At 38.9% G+C, this 16628-nt stretch overlaps 1 protein-coding gene across 1 annotated transcript in view; it reads left to right on the forward strand.

Annotated features, from left to right (window-relative positions):
• Positions 1–15579: 15579 nt before the first annotated feature.
• Positions 15580–16628, forward strand: part of adam19a (ADAM metallopeptidase domain 19a) — a 118523-nt gene continuing 117474 nt past the window's right edge. The window contains exon 1 of the mRNA XM_061959323.2: positions 15580–15820. Within this exon, the coding sequence (XP_061815307.1) occupies positions 15691–15820 (130 nt within the window). The 5' untranslated portion in view covers positions 15580–15690. The remainder of the gene's footprint in view (positions 15821–16628) is intronic.

Genomic DNA, 16628 nt, shown 5'->3' on the forward strand with positions numbered 1-16628 from the left:
CTCAAGTCCGAGTCAAGTCCCGAGTCAAGACAGGGCAAGTCCGAGTCAAGTCCAAAGTCAAGACTGGAAAGTCTCAAGTCAAGTCCCAAGTCCTGCATTTTGAGTTTCGAGTCCTTTCAAGTCGTTTAACCACAGACTAATATATTTACACAGATTGTGTATGCTTTTAAAACGCTGTATTTATTTATTAAAACAAGTGCATTTGAAATTGCAGGGAAAAACATAGTGCTGACATTGCACTTCAAAATAGCACTATTAACCAGTCATTTTAAACATGTAACTCATTCCTTTACAGAATAAACACATTTGATAAAAACAAGTGCAACTGTACTTATTTGCACAAAAGTGTTAACATTGTATTTCAATGGCATATTGCATTGTAACTAGTTCCACAGCAGTTTCTATCCTGTTCTTACCTTATCTCATTGATCTCATCTCATACTGTATGTGTGTTTATGTGTGCGTACACATGAAAAACATAACAAATACATGAACATAACAATGAACAGAGTTGTACTTTTTAGATGTCAGGACCCTATGCAATATGTACACATATTCTTAATATAGTATACATTTTAACTGACCTTTATTTGACTATGTTTGTCTTTTTGTAGGTGGCTAAAATACGCGGTGCTGCTGACCACCGTCTAACTTTACGTTACTGTGTGTGATACATTGACTAACGTTACGTTACTGTGTGTGATACATTGACTAACGTTACGTTACTGTGTGTGATACATTGACTAACGTTACGTTACTGTGTGTGATACATTGACTAACGTTACGTTACTGTGTGTGATACATTGACTAACGTAACGTTATGTGTAGGTACCTCATGCAACCCTGCTTAAAAAAAAATCACTTGACAAAAAGTATGAATAAGGTAGCAAACTGCAGTGGACGCAACAGATTGCCGTGTCTGCAATGACGTTGTAACCATAGACATCTTATAAGTAGACACAGGTTGCTGTGACGTGAGCAATTTGGCCGCCATCTTGAAGTGGTGATGAGGAGCCGGCGAGCAGCCTAAACTGACAGTTGACAGGTAGAAAACAAAGATGCCGGGCTGGTGTTCAGCGTTTTCCTGCTCAAATGAGCGGACTGTTGAAAATAGGAATCGGGGGATTACTTTTCACAAGTAAGATTTAACATTAACGTACTATTGGTTGTATCTTATGAAAATAATATTACCACAGAGTTGAGAAGGATCAAAGATCTTCAATATTTGTATGTGAAAATCACAAATAAATCTTCTGGGGGAGGATGACGCCCCTACAGGGGTTTGGTTTACAAACTTTCAGCCCCACCTAAAACAAAATTCACCAGCCGCCACTGATTATGATGCATTCTCATTTTAGGCAAAGTATAAGACAATACTTTCTTAACAGTATAATTGTAACCAGGAATAAGTCTTCAAGTAACAATATTCAAATACTAACATTGTTGAGTAAAACAGAATTTGGTTTTATTCTGAATCCAGTGAAACAGATTGGTGGTTTTAGCTGATATGAAGACTTTCAGGTGTTTATTTATGTTTAAGTATTTGGCAGACGCTTTTATCCCAAGCGACTTACATAAAATAATACATATAAAACAATCACTGCAAACATGATCATTTAAGGGAAGAATGTAATAGAAAATATCAATACAAAGTGTCAAGACAGAATAAACTCTCTGCTGCTGAAGCAACAGAGATACAGTCTATAGGTCCCTAAGATATATAGATATCTAATGTATTCATACATTGTTTATGTAGGATATACGCATGTATATATAACCTAATCATATTGTTTCTTCAACTTAAAAATAGTTTACCGTTTTTTCCCCCTTCTCTGGGATTATATTCCCAGTTTTGATCTCGGACGTCTGGTCACTTATAGCGTATAAGAATATTATATTACTGTTAAGCAAACTATGAATAATAAAACACGCCAAAACATGTGTCTGTTATCATAGCTACACGTATGACAAAAAAGGGGGGTGAAAATCAGTGGTATTCAGTGAGGTAAGATAAATTAAATGCGCTGACAGTTCATTGCTCCTGCCAAATGAATTGCACTGAGTGGAGCGGATCACCACTCCAAGATGGCGGCCCCGCGCCTCGTCTGCGCCAGTAGGCAGTAGCGCTCTATGCTGCGTCTACTTATAAGATGTCTATGGTTATAACGTTAGCAGTGAGTTTGCAGCCTGATTTAACTACACAGCAAATAAAAGTCACGTTACTTAGCCAATAAACGTTATCTTACATTCAAAACTTACCCTTCTTTGTGCAACTTCAAATGTTGAACGTTGTTGCGTCTCCGTCTGTAATATTCGAACTGCGTGATTTGCATACGGCAATTCGTTTTTTGTTGACCAAGTCGTAGTTTTTATACCCGAACGAAACCAATTTTGGCATTATTGTTTATCACTGGCACGTTGTTGGACAACTCTTCTTCATTGGTTGTACTGCAATTTGATTGGATGAATGCTGCGTGATGAAAACAACGTAAATCTAATTTGATTGGCTGTTGTACTGACAGCACACCAGCTGACAGGAACAACACGCTGAGAGAGACAGACGAAGAAAATGAAAGATACGGAGCGCTCCCAAATAACTTTTTAAGCTTTGGATTTTGGGGAAAGTAGCAAGTCATGTCAAGTCATGTCAAGTCAAAAGGCTCAAGTCCAAGTGAAGTCACAAGTCATTGATGTTAAAGTCTAAGTCGAGTTGCAAGTCTCTTTACATTTTGTCAAGTCGAGTCTAAAGTCATCAAATTCATGACTCAAGTCTGACTCGAGTCCAAGTCATGTGACTCGAGTCCACACCTCTGCTAATTTCCCAAGCATAAAAGAGGCCGAATAAACTAAAATATCAATACTACAGTAGTATTGACCACTGGATCAGGCTGTCAGTGTTGTGGTGACTGATTGGCTTATCCTCAGGCAGCATTACTATATTGGATTAAAAGATTGTAAAGGTGACTAAATGGTGTTATTTGAATGAATGAAATAAGTGAATGAATGAAATAAGTGAATGAATGAAATAAGTTTATTTCGGTCATATAATCAACCATCAACCATTAACTATTTTGTGTGACTAGTTTAACAGTACAGATTAAACATATTTAACAATCATACACATTTACACACAAAAATAAAATAAAATAAAAATAATGTTTCATGTTTCATGTCTAGAGGGCTCTCATAATGTCGACAAACATATTGAGAAGGCCGTAAACAATAAAAAAAATTGATTTTGAATCAATGAATCGTACTTTGCAGACATTAATTTTTTGGCAGTCATTTCAGGAACCAATCAACAGTGACATGTGATAGGTGTTTTTCTTGTTCATTCAAACTATATACACTATATTGCCAAAAGTATTTGGCCACCCATCCAAATGATCAGAATCAGATGTCCTAATCATTTGGCCACAGGTGTATCAAATGAAGCACTTAGGCATGGAGACTGTTTCTACAAACATTTGGGAAAGAATGGGCTGCTCTCAGGAGCTCAGTGATTTCCAGCGTGGAACTGTCATAGGATGCCACCTGTGCAACAAATCCAGTCGTGAAATGTCCTCGTTCCTAAACATTTCTAAGTCAACTGTCGGCTTTATTATAAGAAGATGGAAGAGTTAGGTAACAACAGCAACTCAGCCACCAAGTGGTAGACCATGTAAACTGACAGAGAGAGGTCAGCGGTTGCTGAAGCGCAAAGTGCAAAGACTTCCTGCACAGTCAATTGCTACAGAACTCCAAACTTCATGTGACCTTCCAATTAGCCCATGTACAGTGCGCAGAGAGCTTCATGGAATGGGTTTCCATGGTCGAGCAGCTGTATCTAAGCCATACATTACCAAGTCCAATGCAAAGCATCGGATGCAGTGGTGTAAAGCAAGTCGCCACTGGACTCTACAGCAGTGGAGACGCGTTCTCTGGAGTGATGAATCACGCTTTTCCATCTGGCAATCTGATGGACGAGTCTAGGTTTGGAGGTTGCCAGGAGAACGGTACATTTCGGACTGCATTGTGCTGGGTGTGAAATTTGGTAGAAGAGGAATTATGGTGTGGGGTTGTTTTTTAGGAGTTGGGCTTGGTCCCTTACTTCCAGTGAAAGGAACTTTGAATGATCCAGGATACCAAAACATTTTGGACAATTCTATGCTCCCAACATTGTTGGAACAGTTTGGAGCGGGCCCCTTCCTCTTCCAACATGACTGTGCACCAGTGCACAAAGCACGGTCCATAAAAGGCATGGATGACAGAGTCTGGTGTGGATGAACTTGACTGGCCTGCACAGAGTCCTGACCTGAACCCGATAGAACACTTTTGGGATTAATTAGAACGGAGACTGAAAGCCAGGCCTTCTCGACCAACATCAGTGTGTGACCTCACCAATGCGCTTTTGGAAGAATGGTGGAAAATTCCTATAAACTCACTCGGCAACCTTGTGGACAGCCTTCCCAGAAAAGTTGAAGCTGTAATAGCTGCAAAAGGTGGACCGACATCATATTGAACCCTATGGGTTAGGAATAGGATGGCACTTCAAGTTCATAAGTGAGTCAAGGCAGGTGGCCAAATACTTTTGGCAATATAGTGTACATTGAAAATGCCTAGCTGTGCTTTTTAAAAAATTAATTACTAGAAATAATGATAGTTTTACAGTATGAATAATTTTTGCAATAAGTGCCCTTTTTTCTGGCTTGAGTACCAGCTCTCAAAAATATACTGACTTTTGTGAGGTACTGTACATGCAGCAGGAGAGGCTATAAGAGACAGCGGACCAAATGATGAGCAAAAATAAAATGTAGCTTCACATGCATGGAAAGTTGTGTGCGGTTGGGCGAGTTAATACCGTACTTCTTTTATAGGGTTGTTTTAAAAGCTTTGTGCTTGGAGGGTTTTCAATCAGGTTAATGGTCCTATCTGCTCAGCCTCTTCCTGTCCTTGAATGAGAAGAAAAACACTGGAAGACAAACCCAAGTTGAGGAAAAGTCTTCCATGCCGATCAATGTGACCAATCAATGAGACGACTAGGAAGAATTAGTATTCATCCCTTTTTCAGGAGGTGAAGGAATGTGAAATGGGAGACATTTTATTTCAACCGCGAGAAAGCACACGAGAGAAGAAGAACAACAAAGAAACAATCACCGCTTTTTATATTCTCGTCCTGGAACTACAAATAGCGAATAATATAAATGAACAAAGTCTAGTTTCAAATCATTTATTTGTGTGATTGTTCATGGCAAAGAGTGGCCTTTTGTCCAGACCCACTGGAACGCAATGCTTGATTGGCGTTTTCTTTGTAGCAAACAGGGGTCTTTAACATTTTCCAGTCCAAGGACCCCCAAATTGATGGAGAGAAGGAGCGGCGACCCCCTATTTATATATCCTTTACAAATGTTGCATTTTACATTAAACTGGTCCTAAAGGTATGCTGTTATTGTGCAATACTAACATTATTGAATAATAACAGAATTGTGCCGCTAATTGCCAGTTGGCAACTATCATGGCCAACGTTCCCTCTAAGGTGCGCGCCTGCGCAATTGCGCACTGCTCAAGCGTCCTCTGCGCACAGCAAATATATGCCGCGCACCAAATCAAACCCATCTGAATTCTAAACAAAATAAACACACAATTTATTCTGTGTAATTTTGCAATGCAACTCTGAGTGACAGTGACAACAAGCGGCCCTAACGGTGTTCGTCAACAATCAACACTGTTCAATTGAACACCGTTCAATTATTGTAACGTCTATCGAGATGCTTCGAGGACAGGAATTATATCGATCACTTAATTGAACAAAACTGTTTATACTCGGCCATAACCACACCAAAAACATGAGTAAAAAACTTCTATCTCGAAAAACTAGTCATTTTCTGCCGTACAAAGCAGGCCAAAACCAACTTGTCATCTGTCACCAACACGCATAGAACTAAGCCACTGGTGCGTTTATGGCCACACAAAAAGTCGGACAACTCAAACACCACACAAAGTTACACTATGACTCCTCAGTCATACGTGTGCTTATTCTACTGTCATTTATTATTAATGTTAATTTATTTATATTAACCATGAAATGCTGTTACAAGAGAAAGTTACAGGAATGCACACTTCATCCTATGCTTACATTTCATTGTGCAACATGAGGATGTTTAAGGGGAACTAAATGTGATCTCTGATAGGGGTACAAATGATTTCCAAAGCAGGACCCCCACCCAGACATATTGTACAATACTAATCCATAGCTTATGAAAAACAAGATTTATTTTATTTTCATTACAAGTGGGCCAAATCACTAATATTATTAAATAATCTCATGAAAATGACTCCTCTCATTTGAGTGTTATTATAAAAGATTGGTTTGAGACAGGTGTGCTGCTGGTATTGCCACGTGTGATGTTGCTCACATGTGCTCCACTGAATGCTTTTTGTGTTTGCTCAGACACATGAACAATTAGAGGGAACATTGATCATGGCAACTAACGCGCTAATCACTTGCTGGTAACTGGAGTGTTAATCTCTAACTGGCAACTAGTGCGCTAGTCATTAGCTGACAACTAACACACCAATCGCTAGCTGGCAATAGAGTGTTAATCGCTAGCTGGCAACTAACATGCCAATTGCTAGCTGACAACTAGACCGCTAATCGTTAGGTGACAACGAGAGCGCTACTCGTTACCTGACAACCGGTTTTGCTAGTTGCTAGCTGACAACTAAAGCGCTAATTGCTATCTGACAATTGTAGCGCTTATCGCTAGCTATCTTCAATCCTAACATGAATATAATATTATTAATATTTATTAATGTGATATGTTATTATTTACATGACAGTTGGTTGGCTCAATGGTCATGTGTGTTGACCAAGTCGGAGTCCAGGAAGGAGAAGCAGAGTAAGATTCCACGCCTGGAAGCAGACACTTCATCCTTCCATCCATTTTCCACCGCTTGTCCCTTTCGGGGTCGCGGTGGGTGCTAGAGCCTATCTCAGCTGCATTCGGGCAGAAGGCGGGGTGCACCCTGGACAAGTCGCCACTTCATCACAGGGCCAACACAGATAGACATATAGTGATATATCTTGTAAGAGCGCGAGGGGAAGGGCGCGTCCGTGTTGAATGCTACTCGGGACAGATAGCGCTCAGACAAATTGTATTAGAATTGTATCCAATAGGGAATAAATACTTCTGATTTCAAGTGTATACATCATATCCTCTTTAAACATCTTCTGGCTCCAGATTAAACGAATACGACGACAGTGTTCAAAGACATTCTCATTTGTGGAAAGATTGCGGTGGGGGAAAAATTCCTGTGTTCGACAGGAATTATCTCTGCGGATTTCTGGTCTAAACGTAGCGAGCGTGCCTAAAATTTACAAACATATTCAAAGTAGCTAAGGTGAATATGTATTTACCTTTATGTGTATAAGTCATACAAACATGTGGAAACGCATGTTTAAACATAAATATTATGATCCATGGTCTCCACTCTTCCTTTGAGAAGAGCTTGGCGGGATTGGATTGGCTCTAACTGGTAATGTTAAATTAATACAGGGACAGTATTGCCGATAATTGATACTGATACCAACTCTTTGTCAAGCTTGAATGATTTGGTCATTTTTGTTTTACACTGAGCACAAACATTTAACACACTTTTGTGAACAATCTAAAAATATAACAACACAACAATGTAACACAAAAATAGTGTGATTTGGGATTGATGTCTGGAATGGTGTTGTATGGCAGCAAGTTGGTTGTATATAATTGTATATGATATCATCAGAACACAATTACTTTTGCTAAATGATCCAGGATTCCATAATATTGTTGTATGACTGACACATGATATCATTTTGATTGAAAGAATTCAATCAAAAATGTTTAAAAATAACATTACTTTAAAACAAAGAGTACAGGACCAATATTGTCGATACAGGTACTTTTTACTTGAAATTATTCAAGATAATTTGTTGATCATGTTTATAATCTGAATAAAATACAATATAAATTGTATATACTATATATACATTTATTAATATATATTAATATATTACTTTATATATATATATATATATATAATACATTTATAAAATATAAATCCAAACATATAAGTCTGTCGTAGTTGACCAAATACAACAATTATTACCTTTTACTGTAAATAATTGTTAGTGCAAAATGACTAAATAAAAGCAAAAACTACTATTGGTTAACATTGTAATGATCCAATTATCTACTGACCTATTCCCTGAATTTGAAAAATATATAACAATATAAAAAGGTCTATATAATGCCAACAATATGAAAAACAGCAACAAAAACACAGATATTTATGAACATAAATTAGTGCTGTCAAATGATTACATTTTAAAATCAGATTAATCGCAGAGTTGCTATATGACAAGACAAGACACATTTTCAACACTCTACTGCCATCTGGCGGCTAAAGTGTATAGTGCACCACCCCAAATAGTCATGTTTCATGTCTCAGGTAAACCGTGACAATTCGGTCCAAATGAATCGCCTTCCGACTGTATGCACACTTATTGCTTTTATTAAAGTCATGACCGAGTGCAAACTCTCACTCTGCAGACTGGAGCTCCCTTGAAAGGTGGAAAACACAGGAAGTACATCACTTGGGTGACTTTGGAAGAACTTGCTATCTCCTTGTTGTGGTTCTTGAGCAGGCAGAGGAGGCGTTAGCTTCGCTCCGGCTGCCGAGTGGGGATCCAGCTGAGCTTCACTTGATAAAACACTTCTGCGTTGCCAGAAGTGTGTCATCCTCCCCCAGACAGGTCTGCTACTAATATTAGTACAGCCCAAAGGAAGCATGCTTCATTCTTTTTATGTATTTAAGTCCCCTTCAGAGGTTGCAAACCGCACGGAAGCATATGGCGCATATGCATAAGTCATTAAGTGGGCTGCTATTCGTTTAACAACACATTCAGTGCTACGCTTGTTGTGTCCGTGTCTCGCCGACAGATGTCGAATGTTGCTAAATATTTGAGCTGTCCCATGACTTCCCCGGTTTATCACGAAGGTGTGTCCTCATCGTTTGCATTGCAGTCCATCTGATGCATTTGTCTCGGCCTGTTGTCTCGTGGCGAGGCGTTAATGGGATGATGGAGTCAGATGGGTTTTGAGGACGCTCGTGACCTTTTCTGTGTCGCAAGTGTCCGTGACAGCAGCCCCGAAGCAGAGCTGAGGGACGCCAACAATAATAACGACAACGGGCCAAAAGAGCTCATTGTGCAAAGTGGACAATGCGGTGAAATAAATCTGCCCAGTCCAGAAACCATCTGAGTTTAATTCCCAAGTCAATAGGAGCAAGCAAGACAATGGCTGTCTTTCAGTTCTCACACTTGTATTTAATATCGTGACTGCACAACATAAGTGTGTTCACACTCGCAAAATGCACGGTCACTACATGTTGCACTCAAAACACACCCAAGCAACTGATATCAGGAAATCACATGTGCCTTTAGGAGTTGTGACATATGTAAGTCACATATTATAACTCGTTAAAGTAAAGAGCTGACAAAAATTAAGATTAAAAGACTATATTTTAGGAAAAAATACTTAAAAAAATAGTACAATTAGGCAAAAACAAGCATTATTCAACTTGCAATTTTTGCATTAAGCATCCTCAGGATGTTATGTTATGTTATGTTATGTTATTTTCATTTATTATGTGCCCCTCAACCAACTGTTACATCAGCCTGGGGCGCAGCTCGAGTGGAGAAACAAAAAACAAAAATACCATAAATATATGATATATCTTTAAACAAGATTTTATAGGTAGGGAAAACCAACATATTATCTGAATTTTTTGTTTTTCTTTTAATTTTAACACTGTGAAACTAGAAACAACAAAGTATAATTATACATGCTAAAATTAAGATTATGCTGGAAAGTTGTTGACAAAAAAAAATAGCTCCTAAAACTAGGGAAGTTTCTAGAAATAACATTTTAAATCTTGGCAAGTGGCAGGTTATTACAAGGAAGTGCCAAATGGTGCCTCGACATATCACCTACTTTTTTACACTCACTTTCTTCTTTCCCATAATTGAAAAACAAAGTTATATCCATCTCTAGGTATTAGCTAATGCTAGCAAGTAAGACCAGATGTTTTGGTCGGATCTTACGGGGTTAACTGTGACATCTGTGTCAGGCTCTGGCAGCTCTCTTCTTTTTGTTGCAGTGCCTGGTTTCTGGGTCACGGGGCGAAGCCACCGCCACACCTGATACTCATTTACTTCTGACTACTTAAGCTCTCCAGTCCCTTCGCTTGGCGCCAGTAGATTCCTGATGATTTACTTTTCCAGTAGTGTTCATCTCCTCTGCTTTGGCTCCACTCACGCTTCTTGTTTCCCGAGCTGCTCAGCAGGGGCGTCACTAGCTTTTGAGGACAAGGGGGCTTAGCCCCCAGGAAATGCACAGGATGCGAGCGAACGTAGCGCACAAGCACAAAACTTCACAATCGGCTAACAAACACTTAGAAGTTATTCATTGTTATTATTATTATTTCATTGGGTTTATTTTCAATCTGTGTTCAGTACAACAACAAACATGGGTTTGCACAGTGACATTTTGTTCACAGCATCAACAAGAAACAATTACTTGGTGGATGGAAGCATCAAAGAATGCTGTCTGTTTTTAAGGGTGGCAAATCGGTCTATCACTCTGTTGTGACTTAGATGCTGAAGCTCGTTTTTTTCATTTGACATGACAGCAAGACTGTGAAGTCTTTTCTGACCCATTGTTTGACACAGCCAGGAATGCAGCAGACGCAGTGCACTAAAGGACCTCTCACATGAGCAGTTGCTTACAGGCACTGTTAGGGCAACTTGGATGGATGCACGGCTCTCTGTCTTCTATTTTGTTCAGAATGTGACCTACAGTACATTCCTAACAACTTCATGGCCCACCTTGTTGCTTGCTGGTAAAGGATTTCAATATTCTATTGCTAACTACATATATTGCTAGCATACACATACACATACACCTAATAAAATTAATATATTGATCTTAGCACCACATTTCTGCTGGCTAACTATCATATCATTAATATAGTACATAATAATGGTCAGTTCTAAAGTAACACATATAAATGGACACAATAGAGCTCTGACATGAAGATGTGAGGTATTTGCGAGCGGCAATAATCATTAAGATAAGGCAGCGAAGGAGTAGTTACCATGGAAACCGGACTCAGATGGGACAAAGACAACCCAACCCCCCTTTGGAAAAGAATAATATCAGAGGGAGAAGACAGACATTTTGCGAGGAGCCAGAGACAGCAGGATGTCTCCTCTTTCCCTGGTGGCCATAAGGGAATTGTATTTAATAATAATAATAATAATAATGGATTAGATTTTATATCGCACTTTTCTATTATTAGATACTCAAAGCGCTCACAGAGAAGTGGGAACCCATCATTCATTCACACTTGGTGGTGGTAAGCTACATTTGTAGCCACAGCTGCCCTGGGGTAGACTGACGGAAGTGAGGCTGCCAGTTTGCGCTTACAGCCCCTCCGACCACCACCTATCATTCATTCACCAGTGTGAGCGGCACCGGGGCCAAGGGTGAAGTGTCCTGCTAAGGACACAGCGCCAGCAATTTGGATGTCAAGAGGCGGGGAGCGAACCTGCAACCCTCAGGTTTCTGGCACGGCCGCTCTACCCACTACGCCATACCGCCCCATTTCTTTGCTTCAAACAATCACACTGTAAAATGTGCAAACAAAAAGATGGTGAATCTGAAAACTGACAATGACTTGGTGAGCTTTGTTAGAGATTAAACGAATGTTTATTCTAGATCATAAATCATGCCTCTCACCTGGATAGAAGAAGGCTGAGGACGTACTCTGACATGCTGGTACACTTTGAAGGCCAAATAAGACCAAGAACAACACGAAAAGACGCTTGGTTCCACCCCCGTCTCTTTGTGAGGATTATGAGTCATTCGTAATTTAAATGAGAATATATCAACATCCCTAGCAGTAGGCATCCACAGCAGACTTTGCACAATAAGTGATGTTTTATTATGTTTGTTGTCTCTCATAAAGTCTGCAGTGAGTAGTAATCATGCAGTGACGCTAAAATAAAGGGAACGTTGTGGTGCGTTTGTGAAATTAATGCACCACGTATGCTGAAAATGATCAAATACGTGAATCCATCCATGGATGGATGGATGGATTCATTCACAAACGCACCACAACGTTCCCTTTTTAAAAATTTTTTTTTAATGTCTCTGCATAATTACTACTCACTGCGTTTGTGAAATTAATGCACCACGTATGCTTAAAATGATCAAATAAATGAATATTAAATGTTGTCATAATTGGCCCTAGTCTGTGAATGTGAGTGTGAATGTTGTCTGTCTATAAGTGTTGGCCCTGTGATGAGGTGGCGACTTGTCAGGGTGTACCCCGCCTTCCGCCCAAATGCAGCTGAGATAGGCTCCAGCACCCCCCGCGACCCCGAAAGCAGTAAAAAATGGATGGATGGATGGATTATAAATGTGCCCATTACTACATTACATATATACTTACATTATGTATTTAAAACCTCAATGGAGGTGTTTGGGTGTTTTTATGGACTTTATAGGCAGAATAGAGTGGTTCCTATAGGCTCCACTGTAAGCAGACTTTTGCTCATATTTATTTAATATTCAGAATGCATAAAAAAATATACATCCGCGGTCATGTCTTTCATAATGATTGTGAACGATAGGCAAAATTCCAAAAAAAGGCGCCTCGAAATCTTGGCCTGAAACAAACACGTTACGCCCCCACCTCAGGACTTCTGGGTGTGAGACCAGGGGTGTCAATTTCTTTTTAGCCCAGGGGCCACACGGAGGAAAATCTATTCCCACGCGGGCTGGATGGGTAAAATCATGGCATAATAACTTAAAAATTCAACTACGACAACTTCAGATTGTTTCCTCTGTTTTACTTCGGCCCAAAATAGAACAAGCACATTCTGAAAATGTACATATCACAAATAGTCCCCTTGACAAAACACTTCAAGTTAGTAGAAAATTCTGAGGAAAATGTTGGTGAAGTTTCAAAAACACAATGAACTTAATCTCAGTGTGTCTACAAAGCAGTTTGTAGACAAAATAAAAGCATGTTTTATAGTACGGAGTATATTTAGAATTATATTTGGACTTATTATTTTTGGTTTATTTCATCAGGAAAACTAATGTCAGAACAACTCAATTGCATGAATCGGGGCACAGCCGCACACATCCTAGGTACCAAAGATGGCGCCTCTCGTTTAGTTGTCCATTCTCTCTCTATACACGACTGGCTCGATTTCTCCATCAGTTTGGGGGAATGTTGACCATCCCTGATGTAAAGGAAAGGGAAGGGATGCTTTCTAAATATTCACACCCTCTGGAAATAAGTATACATATTAAGCATACTCATTGAAGTGTACTGACAGAAGTATTTTATTTGAGACACAGCCAATGGGTCTGGACTTCCTCACCTCACACACATTGGACATTGAAACTCAGAAGATTATTTTGCATCTTGAAATGTTGCACAATTCTCCCCATTTTAGCATCTCCTTCCAGCTATCTCAATATTCAACAGGATTACGAGAGAGAGTCAATGGCAGATTGGAAATGGAACCCAATTGGAAGCGTGCCATGCATTATTCATCTCTTATTTTTATAGAGGGCTTTATGCAAATGAAAAACAATAATTCATTCACTAATGCTTCTGACATCCAATCCCAGGGCTCACCCCACTCCAACAATAGTGCAATTCTTTATTCATGTTGTCACCTTCTGCCAACATTGTTATTTACTGTACCTAATTGTTAAGAAAGATGCCTGCAGAAATATCAGTGGATTTTTGAAGAAATTGTTTTTCCATCTATACATCCATTTTCTACCTCTTGTCCCTCCCGGGGTCGCGAGGGTGCTGGAGCCTATCCCAGCTGCACTCTGGTTTTTGCTTTCTTATTTTATTATGTACCCACTATGTGTTTTATTAATGTGCAATGGGGGAATCCTCACCTTGTTTTGTGCTTTTCCGAGCGGGGTCAAGCTAAACATTGTCACAGCATGGCAGCAGATGATTTTAACTTCATAGTAAAGTAGTCAAATCATGTAAAGGCATTAAATAAAATATAATACACAAAAATAAGAGATTTGACACAGTACTACTTTCTACTTTTCTACTTTTTTATCTTATTTTACTACAAATAATTTATATGTTATTAAACAATGTTTATGTGACTTATATTTCTGTACTTATTATTTATTCTTCATTGTTTACATTATTTGATGTTTTATCATATATTGTGCACAATGTTTTTGACCTGCTTTTGTCAATCCTTCTTTATCTATCTGCGGTTTTACTATATGCGGCCTTCAGCGACTATTTTGTGGATATTGTTACATTGTCCTATATTGTTACGTGCAGTATTGAGAATCAGACTCAGAACCATAATCAGCTTTATTGGCCAAGTATGTTTAACATTTAAGGAATTTGACTTATTAGACTGTGCTCTCTTTGTTCAACGTAAACAATAAATATTAACGATTAACTAAAAATACAAACAAGCACTTAACTAAATAACATGTGCAAGGCTAATAAATAAAAGTGTTGTGGTGAATAGAGCAAAAAGCAAAAAGTTGATGACGTGGACATGAGTTAGTACATTTGCAGTCACAGATTAGTTTTAGAGTTTCTTCACAGCGTTCATCAGCTTGATAGCCTGGAGGAAGAAACTGTTCTTATGACACGTTTTTTGACGTATAGTGATTAATGCAATGGTTTTATTTGTGTCGGACACATTCAACAAGTTACACTAAGAAACATAGCGTGTTTACTGAAAAGGAGTAAGAAGAAGAAAATATTGGTCAATTCTGCCCCTTCTCCAAATCTTAGCAATCACTGAAAAATAATAATTTCTAACCATGCTGACACTTACAGTAATTCATATGTTGTGAAAATGTGTTCACTTTCTGTGTAGGTCTCCATTTCGTATTAGGGATAGAAAAGAATAGCCATAAACCATTAAAGCAATAAAATACATAAATATAGCAAAAGTTGAAAAGTAGGATGAACAACATAGGAAAGGAGCAGACTGACAGCTACAAAAAGCTAAAGCTTCTTTTTAATCACTTTTAGATCATGTAAAGTTCATTACAGTATAAATACAATGTAATGTTTATTATTATTATTATTATTATTATTATTATTATTATTATTATTATTATTATCATTATTATCACTATTATTATTATCATCATTATAACTTATTCATTGAGAAAAATGGAAATGCATTTTGTACTGTTGAGTTATTCACAAATACATTTGTGGATAATCTATCATCTTAATCATGTGTGTTATTTTGAGTATAATCATTAACAACAAATTAAAGGCACAAAATAGTATCGGTATCAGTATCAGCAGTATGGCTTTGTGGCTTGTGCAGTACAACGGTACAATACTTTCTTTGTATCGCATATATACCAAAATGTTGCCGTATCGCCCAACCCTACTCATGTCACTAGTGACGTTTCATCAAAGGAATCGGGGCGAAGGCTAGTTTTATTTTGAAGGCGCCAACAGGAACCGTATGCTTTTAATCCTCATGACTGCCACCTTGAGAAGCGAGGCGGCCAGGCTGAGTTGAACAACGGCGAGGACGACGAGGGAGGACGGGCGGAGGCACCGAGGCTTACAGGGATGTACAGTAAACACAGGCAGAAAAATGGCCACATAACTTCGGCGACATGTGGACGTTTGCTCTTCTTCCTTTCTTTTATTTTGCTCATCGGCGACCTGGCAAGAGCCGGTGAAGAAAGCAGCCGAAAAGGTAAAGAAAAAGCTGGAAAACTTGCATTTCTGTCAACCAGTTGCTTCTCTGGGCTGATGTTAATTGCGATGAAAAGCATGTTGTTGGTAGATTTAGGTTGAAGTTCGTGTTGCGGATGTTTTCTCTCAACTTTCCCTAAGTGGTACTTGGTCCAAGCCAAAGACCATTGATGAATACATGTGCTCATTTAATGTGTCGCCTGTCACGGTTAAAAACAACAGCAACACACCGAGTTATCAAAAGTGGTGTGTCAGTTAGCTCAGTAACAAGTATCACAAACATCGTGAATCATTCTTTATACTTCTGCTTGTATCGCTGCTGCTACTGCAGACTCAGAGATGGAGGCTCTCGATAAGGCAGAATCAAAGTTAAACAGAAAGAAGATCATGTTTTATCAAGACTGGAACAGTTGCTGTGTCCAGGCTTGCAAGTTGGCAGTCAATGACAACATTTCTCTGTTGAGTTCTATTGGTCACTAAGTTGCTGGTTGTTCAATGGTGGAACATGAATATGATCCAGAGCTTGCTCATTTATTGTATTGAGAGTGTGTTCCATGAATGTGTACTTTCTTTGCTGTGCCTTTGTCCATAAAAGGAATTGTTGAAGACGTGAAACTCACTTTTTCTACGGTGGGCATAAGGAGCAAACGCTCCAAACACAGAAACGATCCAAAACTGACAACCATAAAACAAATGCAACAGGAAGCATTTATCTTATTTTCCCTTATGAAAAACTTCCCTTGCGTTGACACGTATGTTAAAACTAGGGCTGTCAATCTTTGGGTGCCCCAGGATTAGATTCAATATCT

The sequence above is a fragment of the Nerophis lumbriciformis genome, linkage group LG05 (genome assembly GCF_033978685.3).
Source record: "Nerophis lumbriciformis linkage group LG05, RoL_Nlum_v2.1, whole genome shotgun sequence".
Lineage (NCBI taxonomy): Eukaryota > Metazoa > Chordata > Actinopteri > Syngnathiformes > Syngnathidae > Nerophis > Nerophis lumbriciformis.